Source organism: Pollicipes pollicipes, unplaced genomic scaffold (assembly GCF_011947565.3).
Source record: "Pollicipes pollicipes isolate AB1234 unplaced genomic scaffold, Ppol_2.1 Scaffold_6578;HRSCAF=7798_pilon_pilon_pilon, whole genome shotgun sequence".
NCBI classification, from domain to species: Eukaryota; Metazoa; Arthropoda; class Thecostraca; order Pollicipedomorpha; family Pollicipedidae; genus Pollicipes; species Pollicipes pollicipes.
The window spans coordinates 120,890-137,231 of record NW_023596901.1 but is presented as its reverse complement, the minus strand read 5'-3'; the positions used below and the strand labels follow the sequence as shown (position 1 = coordinate 137,231).

General features: G+C 52.8%; 2 protein-coding genes and 1 long non-coding RNA gene across 3 annotated transcripts in view; 2 read left to right on the top strand and 1 right to left on the bottom strand.

Moving 5' to 3' along the window:
• LOC119106995 (rho GTPase-activating protein 40) overlaps positions 1-6,324 on the bottom strand; it is a 50,138-nt gene extending 43,814 nt beyond the window's left edge. Inside the window, exon 1 of the mRNA XM_037230340.1 lies at positions 6,003-6,324. Within this exon, the coding sequence (XP_037086235.1) occupies positions 6,003-6,017 (15 nt within the window). The 5' untranslated portion in view covers positions 6,018-6,324. The remainder of the gene's footprint in view (positions 1-6,002) is intronic.
• A 3,939-nt stretch (positions 6,325-10,263) lies between these two features.
• Positions 10,264-12,749, top strand: LOC119107006 (uncharacterized). Its single transcript, XR_005095180.1, has 3 exons — positions 10,264-10,306; positions 12,269-12,326; positions 12,606-12,749. It is a non-coding gene; the product is annotated as an uncharacterized LOC119107006 (long non-coding RNA).
• Positions 12,750-12,759: 10 nt separating this feature from the next.
• On the top strand, positions 12,760-15,616 carry LOC119106994 (abasic site processing protein HMCES-like). The gene is made up of 6 exons (XM_037230339.1): positions 12,760-12,775; positions 13,184-13,284; positions 13,577-13,674; positions 13,910-14,000; positions 14,722-14,838; positions 15,092-15,616. The coding sequence occupies exons 1-6, from the start codon at positions 12,760-12,762 to the stop codon at positions 15,614-15,616; spliced, it is 948 nt and encodes a 315-aa protein (XP_037086234.1).
• Positions 15,617-16,342: the final 726 nt, after the last annotated feature.

Sequence of the window (16,342 nt, the reverse complement as noted above, 5' to 3'; positions counted from 1 at the left end):
CATAACTGAGGCTATCTGTGAACCACGACATTGATTACAAACGAAAGCCTGTGCACCAGGCATCGGCGCCTGCCTGGGCGGGCCGCGGACCAGTCGTTACGCCAAGCCGTGCCACGCCGTCACGATAGCAGACCACCGTGCTGACGTCATGTATTTGCGGATGACGTGACCAGGGACCGTTCGCGCCATGTTCCATACGTCCGCCTGCCCCGATCCATGGCCGCGCGTCACATCATGAAAGCCGCAGGTCACCGCCGGCCCGCCATGTTGCAACTCTGTCCTGTTTGAAAACTCTGCACTAGGCTATCGAGATCTTAAATTACGGAACCGTAGCGCACCCGCTCAGCCCAGTCCATTATGACTCACAAGTTGAGCGGGGCTGTAAAGTCTCGGCCGGTCCAGCCCCACGGATGTGGCGAAGCTTAGAGGACACCATGTACCGCAGCTGTTCCGTCGCCCATGTGATATAGTATAATGTATTGGTGTCATCGAATGGAAAATTAATGCATCAAAGATGGATGGAATACTAATGAGTTGGTGGTTAATTGGCTCAACCGACGGCGTCATCGATTGGATTCAGACGCACGATGGGTCTCGTGAGAGGTGATTATCAATGCAGCCCGGTACACACAGCTTCTCCGAGCCCACCGAGGCCACCGCTCCAAACAGGTCACTCCTCAGACCTCACTCAGAGGGACACAACAGCTGGAGAGAGCAGGTCCGACACATTCAGGCTGTATGCACGGCCTGAGCGCGCGAGCTCAGCCGTGAGAGAACTCCGAGCGGACAAGCCCCTGGGTTGGTCGACATCTTCCTGACGAGGACAGGGTGAGGGAACGAGAGGCCGGGGCCATGGACTCGCACCCGCCGCTTCCTGTCGGGACAGCCAGTCGGGTCCCTATCTGCCGAATGGTCCACCGCTACCCGTCGGGACAGCCAGCCGGGTATCCCTATCTGCCGGATAGTCCACCGCTACCCGTCGGGACAGCCAGCCGGGTGTCACTATCTCCCGGATAGTCCACCGCTACCCGTCGGGACAGCCAGCCGGGTGTCCCTATCTCCCGGATAGTCCACCGCTACCCGTCGGGACAGCCAGCCGGGTGTCCCTATCTCCCGGATAGTCCACCGCTACCCGTCGGGACAGTCAGCCGGGTGTCCCTATCTCCCGGATAGTCCACCGATACCTGTCGGGACAGTCAGCCGGGTGTCCCTATCTCCCGGATAGTCCACCGCTACCCGTCGGGACAGTCAGCCGGGTGTCCCTATCTCCCGGATAGTCCACCGATACCCGTCGGGACAGCCAGCCGGGTGTCCCTATCTCCCGGATAGTCCACCGCTACCCGTCGGGACAGCCAGCCGGGTGTCCCTATCTCCCGGATAGTCCACCGCTACCCGTCGGGACCGCCAGCCGGGTGTCCCTATCTCCCGGATAGGTCCACCAGCTACCCGTCGGGACCGTCGCCGGGTGTCCCTATCTTCCCCGGAATAGTCCACCCGCTAACCCGTCGGGACAGCCAAGCCGGGTTGTCACTATCTCTCCCCGGATAGTCCACCGATATCCGTCGGTCGGGACAGCCAGCCCGGGTGTCCCTATCTCCCGGATAGTCAACCTCTACCCGTCGGGACAGTCGCCCGGGTGGGTCCCTATCTCCCGGATAGTCCATCCACACCCGGCTACCCGTCGGGGACAGCCAGCCGGGTGTCCCCTATCTCCCGGATAGTCCCCCCCCCACCGTACCCCGGTCGGGACAGTCAGCCGGGGTGTCCCCTATCTCCCGGATAGTCCACCGCTACCCGTCGGACAGTCAGCCGAGGGTTCCCCTATCTCCCAGGATAGGTCCACCGCTACCCGTCGGGACAGTCAGCCGGGTAATGTCCCTATCTCCCGGATAGTCCACCCGCTATCCGTCGGGACAGTCAGCCGGGTGTCCCTATCTCCCGGACAGTCCACCGATACCCGTCGGGACAGTCAGCCGGGTGTCCCTATCATCCCGGATAGTCCACCGCTACCCGTCGGGACAGTCAGCCGGGTGTCCCCTATCTCCCGGATAAGTCCACCGATACCCGTCGGGACAGTCAGCAGGCCGGTGTCTATCTTCCGGAGTCCGCTACACACGACATACGAATAATGAGTCGTCGCGAATGGAGGGGGACAGATCAGCCATGGTGGAAGTCATTGGGGGTGGATCGGGACAGGTCCCTGGATCGTCGTTGAGTTTTAAAAGCGTGCAACTATCACATCTCCGATGTTATACAAGTACGCGATTATCCAGTTACAGATGGCATCCTGTTGAAGATGACGCCTGCTGTCTTTGTTTTTGTTATTGTGTAGTTTTGAATTAGTAAAATAACTCGCAAGCAGCCGACAGATCCGTCCGACCGTGTGGCGGCGGCCCAAAGGACAGCTTGTCACTGAACATATGCTCAATCTCAGAAGGCATTCATTGAAAGGCGCTTGCCACAGTTATTGTCCTTGGAACTTTTCCACTTCTGTCAATGTCAACCCCGTCAGCAAGAATTCCATCGGCTCGTCAGATTCGCGGAGGCTTAGCAAAACCGGCAGAAACGTGTTTTTAGCCTAGTATCCAGACAGCTTACGCATCACTGAAGCTCAGTACCAAGTTAAATACGACAGTTGATACATCGTCCTGCATGAATAAAATAATCCATCCAAAGAACGGATCACACACAATGTTCAAGGTTACAATTGTACGATGTTGCAGGCAAAGGCAGCAGAAAATTGTTTTGCGATAGTTCACGTCTTGTCGTCGATATATAAAATAATGCAGACGGAGTGACACGGGAACTTTAGTTAATTGACAATGTATCTTCAACGAAGGAGCACGGTGCAAAAACTTCTTGTGTCTCTCCGGTGTTTATCTTCTAGCCACACGCCTTTATCAGTGATTTTTTGGCTGGAAATGTGTCGCAGCGACTTAAAAACACGCTTGTAAAACCGCATAATTTGATAAATCTGCGGTTGCCTGGTCATAGGCAAAATTATGTTTTTATGGATAGGCACTAGGCCAGATCTTTTCTTACGGAAACTTTTCAAACTTGCTAAAAGTATTCGGTGACATCTCTTGCGCGGACGCGAACAAAACAACACTTCTACACCCTTGTAATGTCACTGTTAATAGGCATGCAATATTCACAGAGCTTACTTATAGTATTTACAGAGCTTACAGAGCTTACATACCTCAACGTGATCGAAGAGGATGATCCTTGAATGTAATGATCCTCAAAGCCCGCCTTGCTCCACGCAGCACCGATGTAAACAATAATGGTGTAGTCGGCATCCAACGCCCTTGACCGATGCACATTACTCATTCCCAGGCCTAGTGTTTTCCTAGACTTTGGGTGAACGAAAGGGAGATGAAATGGCTCGGACAATATCTTGGTGACTTTGAAGGCCACGTGCGCACTGCTCTCCCACCATGGCATCTTCACCCAGCACGCAGACATGAGGGCAAAGCTTGAGAGTCGCGGTGCCGTGACAACAATTTTCACATTCACGATCGAAGGGAAAGGTTTGACCGCACATTGTCACACAGACCACTGAACCCACTGCGACAGTCATGTGGCAACGGCAAGAGAACCGACCGCGACAATTCGTTCACACCTCCAGCAATAAGCCGCAGCCACTGACAAACATCGACGTTGTCGTCGTGTCTCCGGGCACCGCACCCTTCACATGCGTCAACAAACAGCCACACATTGGCGGTTTGGATGGTGTTGGCAGCTTGGTGTTACGGTTGTTGGTTTCCCTAATGGTGCCGGCGTTGTTGTGCCGCTGGTGTTATTGATGCTGGCGGTGCTGGTGCTGGTGATGGTGGTGGTGGGTGTATGGGTGGTGCTGGTCGTAACTGATAACGCGCGTTGTCGCTGTGCTGACGGTGTAGTGATCATGCTTACGCTAACGATGCTATGTGTTGACAGTGGCGCTGGTCGCTGTGCCATCGCAGGTCGAGGCACTTCGGTGCCTGGCGACCGCCGGTCCCCAGCCATCACACGGTGTCGGCGCGGGCTCGGCCGGCCATCAGGCGGTGTCGGCGCGGGCTCGGCCGGCCATCAGGCGGTGTCGGCGCGGGCTCGGCCGGCCATCACGCGGTGTCGGCGCGGGCTCGGCCGGCCATCAGGCGGTGTCGGCGCGGGCTCGGCCGGCCATCACTCGGTATCGGCGCGGACTCGGCCGGCCATCAGGCGGTGTCGGCGCGGGCTCGCCCGGCCATCAGGCGGTGTCGGCGCATGCTCGGCCGCCCACCACCCGACGGCGGGCCGGCCGGTCTGCCAGCCCCGCTAGGTCCCGCCGGCCGTATGACACAGGTCGGCCGCGGCCAGCACGACTGCGGCCGTTACAGACGACCAGCCTCGGCGACAGTCTGGTACCATTCCCACGTGGACGGCTCTGGGGACAGGCAGCCGGCGCCGCGACAGAGGCAGGCGTCATCAAGCCGTTACCGTAGCCGTGACTGTCTGGCTGCAGCCGTTACCGTCGACGCGGAGCCACTAAGTACAGACGGGCTGCAGAAGTCAAGCGAAAAGCTGCTGCAAGAGCGGCTGGGGTCGTTGTCGCCAAGCGGAAACAGCTGGCGAGTTTGAAAACCGGGCGGCTTTCGCACCATGCCAAGCAATAATGATGCAGCCTCCTGATAACGTGGCAAATAGAGTTATACATTTCGAGCATTCTCGCTTGTAACAAGGTGCTGCTGGACGCCAGTTACGGCGCGGCCATAGATGGTAAAAGGTTATGTTATTGTCACCGGAACTGGCCCGGTATGGCCATGTGCTGCCGGCGGACGGTGGTCACGTGACGCGTGTTTTCCTCGTCCTGCCCCGCCGCCGGCCCCGAGGTTCGGCCCGGGGCTCCCGAGGTTCGCGGACGCGACTGAGCGCGAGGGAGATGCAATACAGTCTGAGCTAACAGCTGAATTCGCCGGGATCGGCAGCGAATGGGGAGGCTGAATGAGGCGGCGCAGTCCGCGGAATGGTTTACAACAGAAAACATTTACAACAAACCGCAGTGAATCTGAAGAAGGGTTCTGAGTGTGAACAATTTTCAGCGCAGCGCAAACCAAAACTTCCTCAGCCGGTAGAGCAGGATAAGTCCATGATTCTCCGATGTGGTCCGTGAATGAATATCACTTTAAGGCCAGTGATAGCGATAGCTGTAACGAGATCATCAGCATCGCGGGTTTGTTCCTGGGCCGACAATGTAGAAGCAGCCCTGTATTCTCGTAAGCGTGACGATCATTTTTGCTCTCAGTAAGACCACGCTACCGTACAAGCGAACTCCACAAAAAGGCCGTCCATGGCCATACTTACACAAACACCAGCACAGACACACATCTTCATATTCAGGCATTCAGGCCTAGCTTTGCGCGTCACACGGACGTGACGTCGCACCCTCTCCCAGCACATGTAACGTCTGCACTCCGTCACAGCATGGGTGCACCATGCAGCGGTCCGGTGGCCTGTGCCTGCGCGCCCACGAAGGCCCAGCTGCAGTTGTGGGCTCTCACTCGATGGCTTGTGCGGCTTCAGTCAGACTCCGTCACAACGTCGGCGGCTGAAGTCCGCGGAGAATAAACTCCCCCATTGGACGCTCTCGTGGCTTTGATCGCGCCCGAGCCCTTGGCTACTTTGTTAACGATGCACCTATCGAATGGCGCCTTGCTCCATGTCTGTATGATTCATATTCTTTGCATCGTGTTGAAGCCTTATAGCGTGATGCCTTCACAACCTGGGGAGGCATGGTGCCCTTGCCATGTCCGAAAAACTCTCATCGATTGGCGTATCGAGATATACATACATACGCACATACATGTATGCATATCGTCTGAGTACGAGATGAGCATGCATCAGTGTGAGCCGACCCCCGAGACCTGACCGCAATGAGTGGCACGGATGGTGACATAACTGGGCGCTTCATAGCCGGATGTTCCCTGCACCGGGCAATGCAGGCTCGCCACGACCCGGCACTCGAGCGGCACCCTGCCTACCTGTGCCGACTCCATGCTGGATGCGGCGCCGTCGGCGGTCCCACAGAGCTGTTGTGACGGCTGCGCAGGTCCCGTTACTACACGCCGGCTGACCCGGTTTCGACGCGTGTGCGCGCCGCGGCCACTGGCGGTGCGTGTGACCTGCGTGGGGCGGCCACCGGTCACCGGAACTCCGCCAAGTCTGCCCCTCCGCCGACGCCCTACGGCTCGGCACGGGGCCGTCACCACGCGCGCCGTCCGCCGTCGGCAGCCTGTCCACACCGCGCGAGTCAACTGGAGCACACGATCGCGCGCGCCGCACCCCCACTCCTCGCCCGCGCTCCGCGACTGCGAGGCGCGGCAGTGATCGGCGAGGCGCGCGCGCGGCGCGGGCGCGAAGTACAGTCGCTGTCAACGTAGATTAGGACGATCTCTGACATGACGTCTCGTACATCGGGCGCCTGCCCTGAAAAGTCCTGGCGCGTACATGGCGGATCTTTGGCTGTACGCCGAAGGTTCTGCACAGACAGGAATAGGGGTGTCCGTAACCGTGACAGAATGTAACATAGGCCTTATCGCTCCGTCCGAACAAAAAAAAGAAAAAAAAGCACAAGATAAAAGCAAATTTCGCACCCCAGCTTTCGGTTTAGTTTAGATATGGGCCCTTCGACCAGTAGTGACTATTTCAGGGCTGTAGGATGAAGGAGAATGGCTAGCGATGGGACAAAACTCCATTCACCTATGAAATCCTCCGCTGAGGATGTCCTCTCGGTCCTCCGCACCGGGGAGCCCTATGTGAGGTAGGAGCTCGGCGCTCGGGCGGGGCCGACGCCACGACGACACAGACCCACTCATTGATGGCGCATGCAGCTTGCTCCGGACGCACGGAGCGACAGGACGATTTGAGGGGCCGCGAGCATGGGAAATAACGGCGGATTTCCTCAGCCTTTTCGGAGTGTGCCGTCGCCAGAGCCAGAAGATCTCAGTGGTAGTTGCCGGACTTAGGTTAACTACTTTCTTTCCGAATTACCCCCGGCTCAGGCTCACACATAGCATGGGCAGGTTCCAACTATGGCTCCGAGAAGCGCGGCACGATTCCGATTGTGACTCCAGGCATACGAAACAGTTCCGCAATCAATTTCGATGGAGTTATTCTCGGCGGCAGCGGTTTCCGACATATCCGAACCGTCCATAAATTGCGTTACCCGTGGAGGCGGAATGAATATTTGTTGGAGCGTGGCCGAGGCCTGACAAGGGGAAATGGGCAGCATGGTGTTACACTCAGCTGTTGTTGCAGGGCGTGCTAAGACCGTGAGAAAATATTGCAAAACCCCCATAGCCAAAAGCAGTCGTCCGCCCCCCCGGCAAGCCACCGTCGCTCGTTGTCATTTGTTTCTTTCCCGCGCTTCCCGCGATTCCCGCCATTCCCGGGCAAGGGGCAATGGACGCCACATAGCCTCAGCATCTGAGTGCATCTAAAAGCCCCGAGGGTACATACATTAGTTGTTTCAAATCTCCAGCACAGCTAAGGGCTGAACGGACGCAATTTTGGGGGCACGTCATGCAACATGACCAGGATGATGGGTCTTCACTAAGCGTAACCATAGCGTACGTATTACGTAATATATATATATATATATATATATATATACACCCAATATAGCACGTCTTTCAGTGAAGAGACGGTGAAGCTTTGACCTGTCGCATGCTAAAACTGACTGACTGAGTAAAAACTGTCTGACTGACTGAACGGCTAAAACTAACCGACTAAAAAACTGACTGACTGAGACTTAACTGCCTGAGTTAACTGTTTGACTTCATACTTGATCCAAGTTCGATGGAATTTGTCGCAATCCTAACCACAATCTGATAGCTGTCTAAGAAACCCTCATAGACGCATCATTTTAACATTTTGTTGTCGCATCAGATTGGACAATTCCCCAGCAATTGCCTTTGCTGACAGTCACTGCCTGCCTTTTTGACCTGTCATAGGTCAACGACCTGACGATGTACATGTATCTTTCTATAGCTAAAGATCCTTTATTCAATTGCCTATAGCTATGCAAAGCTTTGTTGATGCAGCTGGATGATTAACCTCCCCATAGACAGGCATGCTTGTCGTTTATACATAGCTGTCCACAGCGGCGCATTTTCGCGAAATGAGTTTGGGGGGGGGGGGGGAGGGCGGCTGAACAGTAAAAAAGGCGAAGCCTGCCTCAAAACATGCCAACATACAGGTTTCTCCACGGATTTTGCCGGTTTTCTTCCCAAAGTTGGAAAACGGGACTGAAGCCCCCCCCCCCCTCCAACTGAACAGGGTACTACACCCTGGCTGCGTATCTGCCAACGCTAGGAACGGCTTCGCTACGCTGGCCGGAAATCATCATGGAAAACCTTCGGAGGGAGGGACCAATCTGACTCCTCACCCCACCGCGTGTTAATCATAAGTAGGCATGTGACGATCCTTTTAAAGGCACATGCGTTTTCTACACCACATTTACAGTAAAGTCATTCCAATCGCTGTTTGTGCAGTGCATTTTAGGCATCAACCGGTTTGCTTTTAGCTTAAATTCCGTGCAAGTATTAGTTAATGTAACTCGGTGACGTCGAGGCAAAAATTTTAGCTGAAAATGCAGTGGGGCGCCAAAATGTGACCAAAATTTTCGCGCACACTTTGCTTGCCACGGAAAATCTTAGCTTTGAGAAAGTATGTTTCTCGCATATAGCTCTGCGCCTACCAACAAGAGAACCTCCCCCACCCCCCTAGAACCTTCTCCCTCCTCAAAATAAAATCGTGGCTGCTCGCACCACCAGATGAAAATAATAAGTGCTGAGCTGGCAAACGGTGCATTAAGCTTTACACACCTAGGGTCATCAGACATCCAAAGAGTTGTAAGGTTAGAGTGAAAAGCTCTGAAGTACGGGGATGACCGAAGTCCTTCATGATAAACCTACTCACGTCCCCCCCTCAATCAAAATACGTGCCACCTCCCATGGCTGTCATAGAAGTGCGCTGTCGGCACCCTAAGGCGGCCTCTTTACTTACTGATCGGAAGCGGCACGTGCGTCCAGTGCCTGCTCCCTGGATCCACCTCTGCATGACGGCTCTTCTGCTTAAATCAAAATTGTGTTCCACTTAAATTGAAGAATATGGTTGTCTTATCTTGTAGTCCCGTCGTGTGGGCCTAGTGCTTGAAATCTTATTTTGTGCTAGCCAGTGATCGGTTACCGTGCTCCATACTGATACGGATCTCATGGCCACTAACAGAAAAAAGTCGTACCGCAAAAGCAGTAGCTTGAAGCTGCATAGCCGTTGACTGCGTTTCCGTACCACAATAAGTAGTAGTCCAAAGCTGTTAGCCATTGACCACGTCCTGTGCTGGCACAAAACTCCGTGCCCAACCAGAAACCTATCGCATACCCAAAGATGGGTGACCTCATCTTACGTTTGCCCAGAAATGGAGGCGGCGGGCTGCGCTGAAGCCCGTCGCGGAACCTGGCCACCAAGTCCTGTGTTGAACTGATCGACTGGACAATTATGCCAACAGTCGCTGTGTCTTCATGTTGGCACAAAATGTGAGTCAGCACGGTGATTTCCGGGTCAGCGCGATCATTCCCGGGTCAGTGCGGTCACTCCCGGGTCAGCACTGTCACTCCCGGGCCAACGCGGAGTTTTGGCAAGCCAGCTCCGGGGTCGGCTTACTGCGGGGAGCTTTCACAGACCCTGCATTATATATGCGTACTGTGTCGGTAGTGGAGAGGGGACATTCGACCCCACTGTAGCGTTGTGCTGCCTCCCTCCCTCTCCCTTGGGATCCGCAGGGATTTTTTCACACACTCCTCCAAGAAATTGGCATGCCTTCCCCTCCCTCTTGAGGACTGCCTACCACTGAGCATTGATTTTCCCTCCCTGAAGTCGAATTTTGGTGGCAGCTCTGACCTATATGCGCTCGCTCGGCTCCTATATCCTGGAAGATGTCCACAAACAGCAGAATTGCCAGGGATGCAAGCCTCTGCTAGCGGAGGAGGCTTATAATAACATGACCGATTCGCGTAAAGCTAATTTTATGGAATCCAAAAGCCAATAATTCAGATGCCCTATGATGCTCACCGTGACGCACGCTTGTCCGTGCCCTAGTGTTCCGCACGCAAGTTTTTCATCTAGGATACCAAAATCTCCCTCTCCGCAATAATTTTGGGCTACCATATGGTTACAGTTCCGACGCAGCAAGGACGGAGGTGATCTACATTGTTTACAAATACGCACGCTCAGCATTCGCAAGCGCGAACGTGCAAGTTGCTGGCGGGGGTCCAAGCGGTTCAAGGTATGTTAGTCTGAGGGGTTTTGAGTAAATGAAGTTAATTATTATTGCAAAGCGGTGGTATCTGAAATTCCTACCGATAAAGAGGCACGCATCCTTTGTTATTCATTTGATCCGTAGCCTCACGGTGCATGTTTGACGTGGAGCATGCTGAAACACGCTGTGGTGCTGTGCCAGCGTTGTAAATTGATATGGTCCAATGCAGGACAGGTGGTCTGGATAACTGAAAATGGTATGATATCAGCATCATGTAGTTCGTGGAACAATAAGCAGCCTGGTTTTAGAGTATGAATGTGCCTATACCTCTGAAGGAGGTAATTACTACTCACTGTGTTTTCATGGAGCAAGATGTTACAGACTCATAAGGATTCATAGCATCCATTCTGACTTCATTCCTCAGTGGACTGGTTTGGGCTAGTATGATAAGTTATCATCTTAACTTTTCTTTAACAGGTCTTGTCATTTGGAGGCCCTTTAAGGTAATAACATAACATACCAGTCTGAAACTTGCTGGAATAGTATAACAGCTTCCTACCAACCAACATCTTAACTTGCTAAAACCAACTTTACTTCTTGGACTCCATTTGAGGCATTAGAATGAAGGATGAAGTGGATGCTCCTTAATTATTTGCCTGCCCAGCTGGACATTTGCATAAAAGAGAAAAATCATGACCATCAATTTACCATAAATCCCCCAGATGTTGCATGGCTTCCCTGCCTTGTTTTTGCTGTTATAGCAATCTAGTAATTCCTATCTTAATTACCATAATTTCCCAAGCATATGGAAGCATTTCTTTGGAAAATGGGTGTTACGTTTAATGACTGATTAAATGTCTGACTTTAGGTCAGATCATGTCACAAGACCTGCTATGACCTTGAGTCATTTAAAAGTAGCACATCTGGCACCACACAAATGAGTGTTCATGACATATGATATTGAATTATGAATCAACACTATGTTTGGGCCATAAATCTGCTGTTTCTTCTGTGGTATGGTAGGTGCACAACAGGACTTTTTCTCAGTTAATCTCACCCAAATCGTAGCCAGGTACCTGCTGACTGGAAACGGCATCAGGGACACCATTGTTCACCTTTCGCTTCTGAGCAAGACACTAGATATGTTCTAACGGATCAAGTTGGAGTGGATATTTCTGAAAAAGGACGTCAATCGGCATCAAAGCGAAGTGAACAGCACTGGTCTTGTCACGCCAGGAAAAAAATCTGTGCTGTCGGCTAGACCCTGAATCATTTCCCTCGGTCCATTGGTCCATTGGTTCAAGAGCTGTTGTCAGACACACGTTTCCCCAGTAACTCGAAGGGGGCAACTACCACAACCATTGTCATGAGGTTATGACGCACGTTGGAGGAGACCGAAGGATATTTGACGAATGATACACGGGATTCTCACTAGCGAGAAACAACCGCTAATAGTTATGTCGAAACCCAGGGCGTCGTGATCACCAGACTTCGTGTCGAGGGCTAGTCCCTGTTTTTATGCAATGCTGAACATGGTTGTGAACAAAGCGGAGCTTGTTCGGATTCCACACCCCTCGCTATGGCCGTTGTGGCCGTCATTCGGCCGATGACCGTCATTCGGCCATCGGTCATCATTCGATGACCTCGGATGATGTCCCTCTACTTGCGCGATATAAAGGGGATGTAATCTGAATGGGATCGGCGTCGCGGTGTGAACATACCGAACTCACGCAGACGTTATCCGGAATGCGATTTGCTTTGGTCGACCTAATTTGCTAGGTTAACCGTAGCTGATAACGCGAATGAAGCATGTTGATTTAGAGTCGCAGGTAAAGTTGCCGTCCATGCTCGTGCTCAAGCACATCGGTTGTGAGCGCGGTCTTGTCTGGAGCAGCTGGGACAAGGTGTGACTTGCTGTGACATTACGTGTGCCTTTCCACCTGGCGCTTGGCCTAATAGCGACATTGTGTTCTCGGAATACCTTCCCAGGGTGCACGAGACCGTCACCAACGACGCAGTCTGCTGCAATGTGTGGACGAACTGCTTGGTAAGATTTGTCCCTTGTTAATTTATTCGTCAGCTGTGATAAATGCATTGTGAAAGCTTAGCTTGAGGTTATTTTGCCAGAACCTCGGACGCATTAGATATGTCAGAATGGTTCCATAGGCTGTATAATGAAGCCATGTGAACGGCTTGTCATTCTCTCGTGATGGGTCTCTTCGTACCGTGTTCTATATACATCCTAGCGTTTAAATTCGCTGCTGTCTTTCGGTGAAACACGATTGAACGTAGATATGCATCAGGCTATATTTACCGATGTCCTCAGCACGCTGCAGCCTGACAGAGTGCGCAGCGCCTGCGGCTATGTCCCAGAAGCGGAGCAGAAGGGAGGCGGCGGCGGGAAATTCCGCAAAGCTCGCTGGGTGGACCAGCCGGGATCAAAGGCGTATCACCCATCTTATAATATTGCTCCTACGGGTATGCCCCATGTTTTCGGTAATGAGTGTAATCCAATAGAGGTCGGTGACGAAGGACTTTTCCTGTGGCATACGCATTTAATATCGGAGGGCTTTGTAAGTTGCGCAGCTCGTGACCATGCCGTTATTGAATTAATATGTTTCGTTGTTACCTTTTTGCCACTATTTTCCCGATGGATTCGGCCCATTGCTCAGTGGTCCTCAAATTGTTGAGAAGCTTGCTTTCCGAAAGTGGGCGGGGACTTCATGGTCTTATAATTTTTGTTCAATGGCAAGGAGGATTCTTTCAAACACTTCATTCCACAAATCATGTAGGAGGTCGTTTTGCGCACACTCAGTGGCGGCCCTAGCAGCAGGCCTGGGTCCCGTCACCCCAGCCTTTCCGCTCATCGGGCGGTGCGCTGAAGGCGACGTGTGTCTGTTTCAGGCACGCTGCCGGTGCTGGTCCGGGGACAGCACGCCGGCTGTGCCGACGACGAGCGCGTGGTGATGCCGATGCGATGGGGCCTGGTGCCCTTCTTCCACAAGGTGCGGCGATTGCCGTTGCTTGCCTGTCTGGTGTTGATAACACGCGATAAGGGAAATGCTGGTGTGTATTTTCCACGCAGAATGCGTCCAGATATTAGGTCCCATAAAGGTGGCATACCCTAGATAAAGCTCCAGGTAGAGTTAATTGTTGTATGTGCGGATGGTTATGGGACTATGGCCACGGTGCCGTAGTTTATGCTCTTAAACAGACTCTTGCTGGACTGGGAATAGGCAATTTCATTCCAGGAGATGATAATGCGAGGCGTAAAGCATGACAATAATGCATCTGCAGGGACAGGTGGCAGACATGAAGCTTTCGACGTTCAACGCTCGCTCTGAAGAGTTCCTGAAGAAGTCCATGTTTTCCCACCCCTTCAAGAAAGGTCAAAGGTAAAGTTTGCGTATCATTTTCTATTTGGAACTCACTGGATGCTGTATCACTATATCAAATTGTATCACTTATCACTGCATGGTCTTTTGCGATGATCTAATGTTGGTGGTTGTATACAACTCTAACCTCATCTGGTGGTGAAGAACTTTGACCTATGGAAGTTTTAATCAGTCTTATCATGTTTTGGAATCAAACTAATGGGCTGGTGCTTACCTAACTACGTGCGATTTTCAGATGCGTCGTTGTTTGTGATGGCTATTACGAGTGGAAAAAGGACGGAGCTGGTAAAAAGCCGTACTTCTTGTACAGTGAACAACGCAAAGATGTAAGTAACAAGTAGGCTTTAACCCAGCAAACTATATTATACTTCGTGTTTTCTCGGTACCACATGACCCGATCGGGAGGGGGAGGGGGGGGAATGGATTAGCTCGACGACATTATATTAGGTCAAATCATTGCCTAATGGAACATTGTAGAGCATAGCATACTTCCGTTAAAACTGCAAGATTGCGAACTTTTGGCATATGTTGCCCAGAGTCCCGCTGGCGGTCAAATTGGAACGAAACGCGGTCAACTGGAATGCGTTGCTGTCGCAGACGGTACGACATTCAGCAGCCAACTGTGTGGCCGGGTGACACTGGCCGCGCACCAGGGTAGTGCACCAATGATTTTTTGATCGCTCGTCTCTGCGCTACTGGGCAGTCTCTTCTAGTTTGTTAAGCCGCCCCCGCCCCCCTCGTCCTGCCTCGGGGAAGAAAACCTCGTGTGATCACGTCATTCAATGCCACAAAATCAATCTAGCATTGTTCAAAAACTTAAAAACACCGAAAGTGCTCAACCCCACGCATTTTTTTGCCGAGGATGGTATTTTGTGGCTGAAAAAGAAGCCGTTTTGTACAAGCTCAAACTTACCCAATTTCGTCTACAGTAGTATGAATACGTGCCCACACACGTGACAGTGATGTATGCATCGGATAAACTCACCATTGGCTTGTAATAACGTGTAGCGTTTAAGTATAGGTTCTTTAACTAGACACGAATTTCAGTGGGACATTTGCACCAATGTGAACAGCCTGGATGAAGATGACCTGTGGAGTGAGGCCGAGGGATGGAAGGGGCCAAAGCTCACAATGATGGCTGGCATATTTGAGTCATGGAAATCGGTAAGTCATTCTCCTGTGACAATTTGGTATGAAAGTTTCGCCTTTTTTAAAAGAATCGTTATGAAAGGCTTCTGCCTTTGGACTTGTCCTGTACTCGAGAAAGAAACTAGTAGCTTCCTATTTCCGTAGTTTCATTTTGTTTGACGCGGTCTGTTAACGACTTTCGGCGTTGTCTTTTCTAAGCTGTGATTTTAAGCGTCGCACACCGTGAGTTTCGCGCACGAACAGCATCACGATGTGATTGTGGTTTCAGGACGGTGACCAGCCGCTCTACAGCTTTACTATCCTGACCCAGGCGGCCAACTCGCGCCTGGATTGGCTTCACTCGAGGATGCCGGTGTTCCTCGTCACGCCGGAGGCGGTGCGGGACTGGCTGTCGGTTGCGGAGACGTCGGACGAGACGGCGCTGGCGCTGATCACACCCGCGGACTCGCTTGCCTGGCATCCTGTGTCCGCGGATATCAACAACGCACGCAACCAGGAGGTAACGAACAAGCCGCTGGACGAGACCAAGCGCTCAGCTTCGGCCGGCTTCATGGCCAACTGGCTGGGCAAGGCAGGCAAACGATCGGAGGGGCAGCAGGCGGCAAAGCCGCCGGCGGAACAGCGGGAGCAGGAGGCGAAGCCGGTGAACCTGCCAGCAGAGCAGCAGGAGCAGGAGGCGAAGCGGCCGGCGGAGCCGGGGAAGCCGGAGGAGCGGGACGTGGTACAGCAGGAGCAGGGGACGAAGCGACCGGTGGAGCAACAAGAGCAGGAGGCGAAGCGCAGCAAGCAGTGAACTGTCGTGGGCGGCGGGTAGAGCGGAGACCGGCTTCCCGAAGCGGACAGTCGGAAGTGACGCGTCGGGACGTGTGCCATACCGATGGCATATCGTCCGTTCTTTGTTCAAGGAAACACCGTTAAAGCAGCTTAGAGTCAGACGTTAGCGCAGTGGGGGCTGTCACAGGTTCCAGCATAGGGCATACCATATGATCATCGTTCAGACAAATACTGGGGCTGCACCGCACTCAAACTGAAGCGTAGTGCGGCGGCCATTCTCCACTATCAGCATTGTTGAGTCCTGTGTCGCCATTTTATTATGTTGTTTTTTTCGCCAAGCGAATGTTAGCGTTTCCTGTTTGTAGTGCTTTTCTGCTAAACTACGACGGAAGTGACGCGTAGTTTAGCATAAATATTTTGTCCATATTTTTGGAAGAATAGACAGCAGCTGCGGCGGCCTGACGAATGAGAGGAATTTGTGAGATGCGCGGCAGTGTGGGACGTGTTGGCCATTGGTGCTGACATTTCGTTCCCGGATCGTGGATCACTCAGTTTTAAGTAATTTGTAAACGACCCAGGAATGCCACTACTCCGATCTACGGGCGGGCCCCCCTGATAAGAGTGACATGCCCGGAACGGCCCGCGTTTCTCGGGCGCGGTGACATACATGAAGTATCCTATCACCGACTTAGATACCGTGGCTGTCTACGCCCGGTCGAAAAGGCGAAATAGCCTCACTCTGATC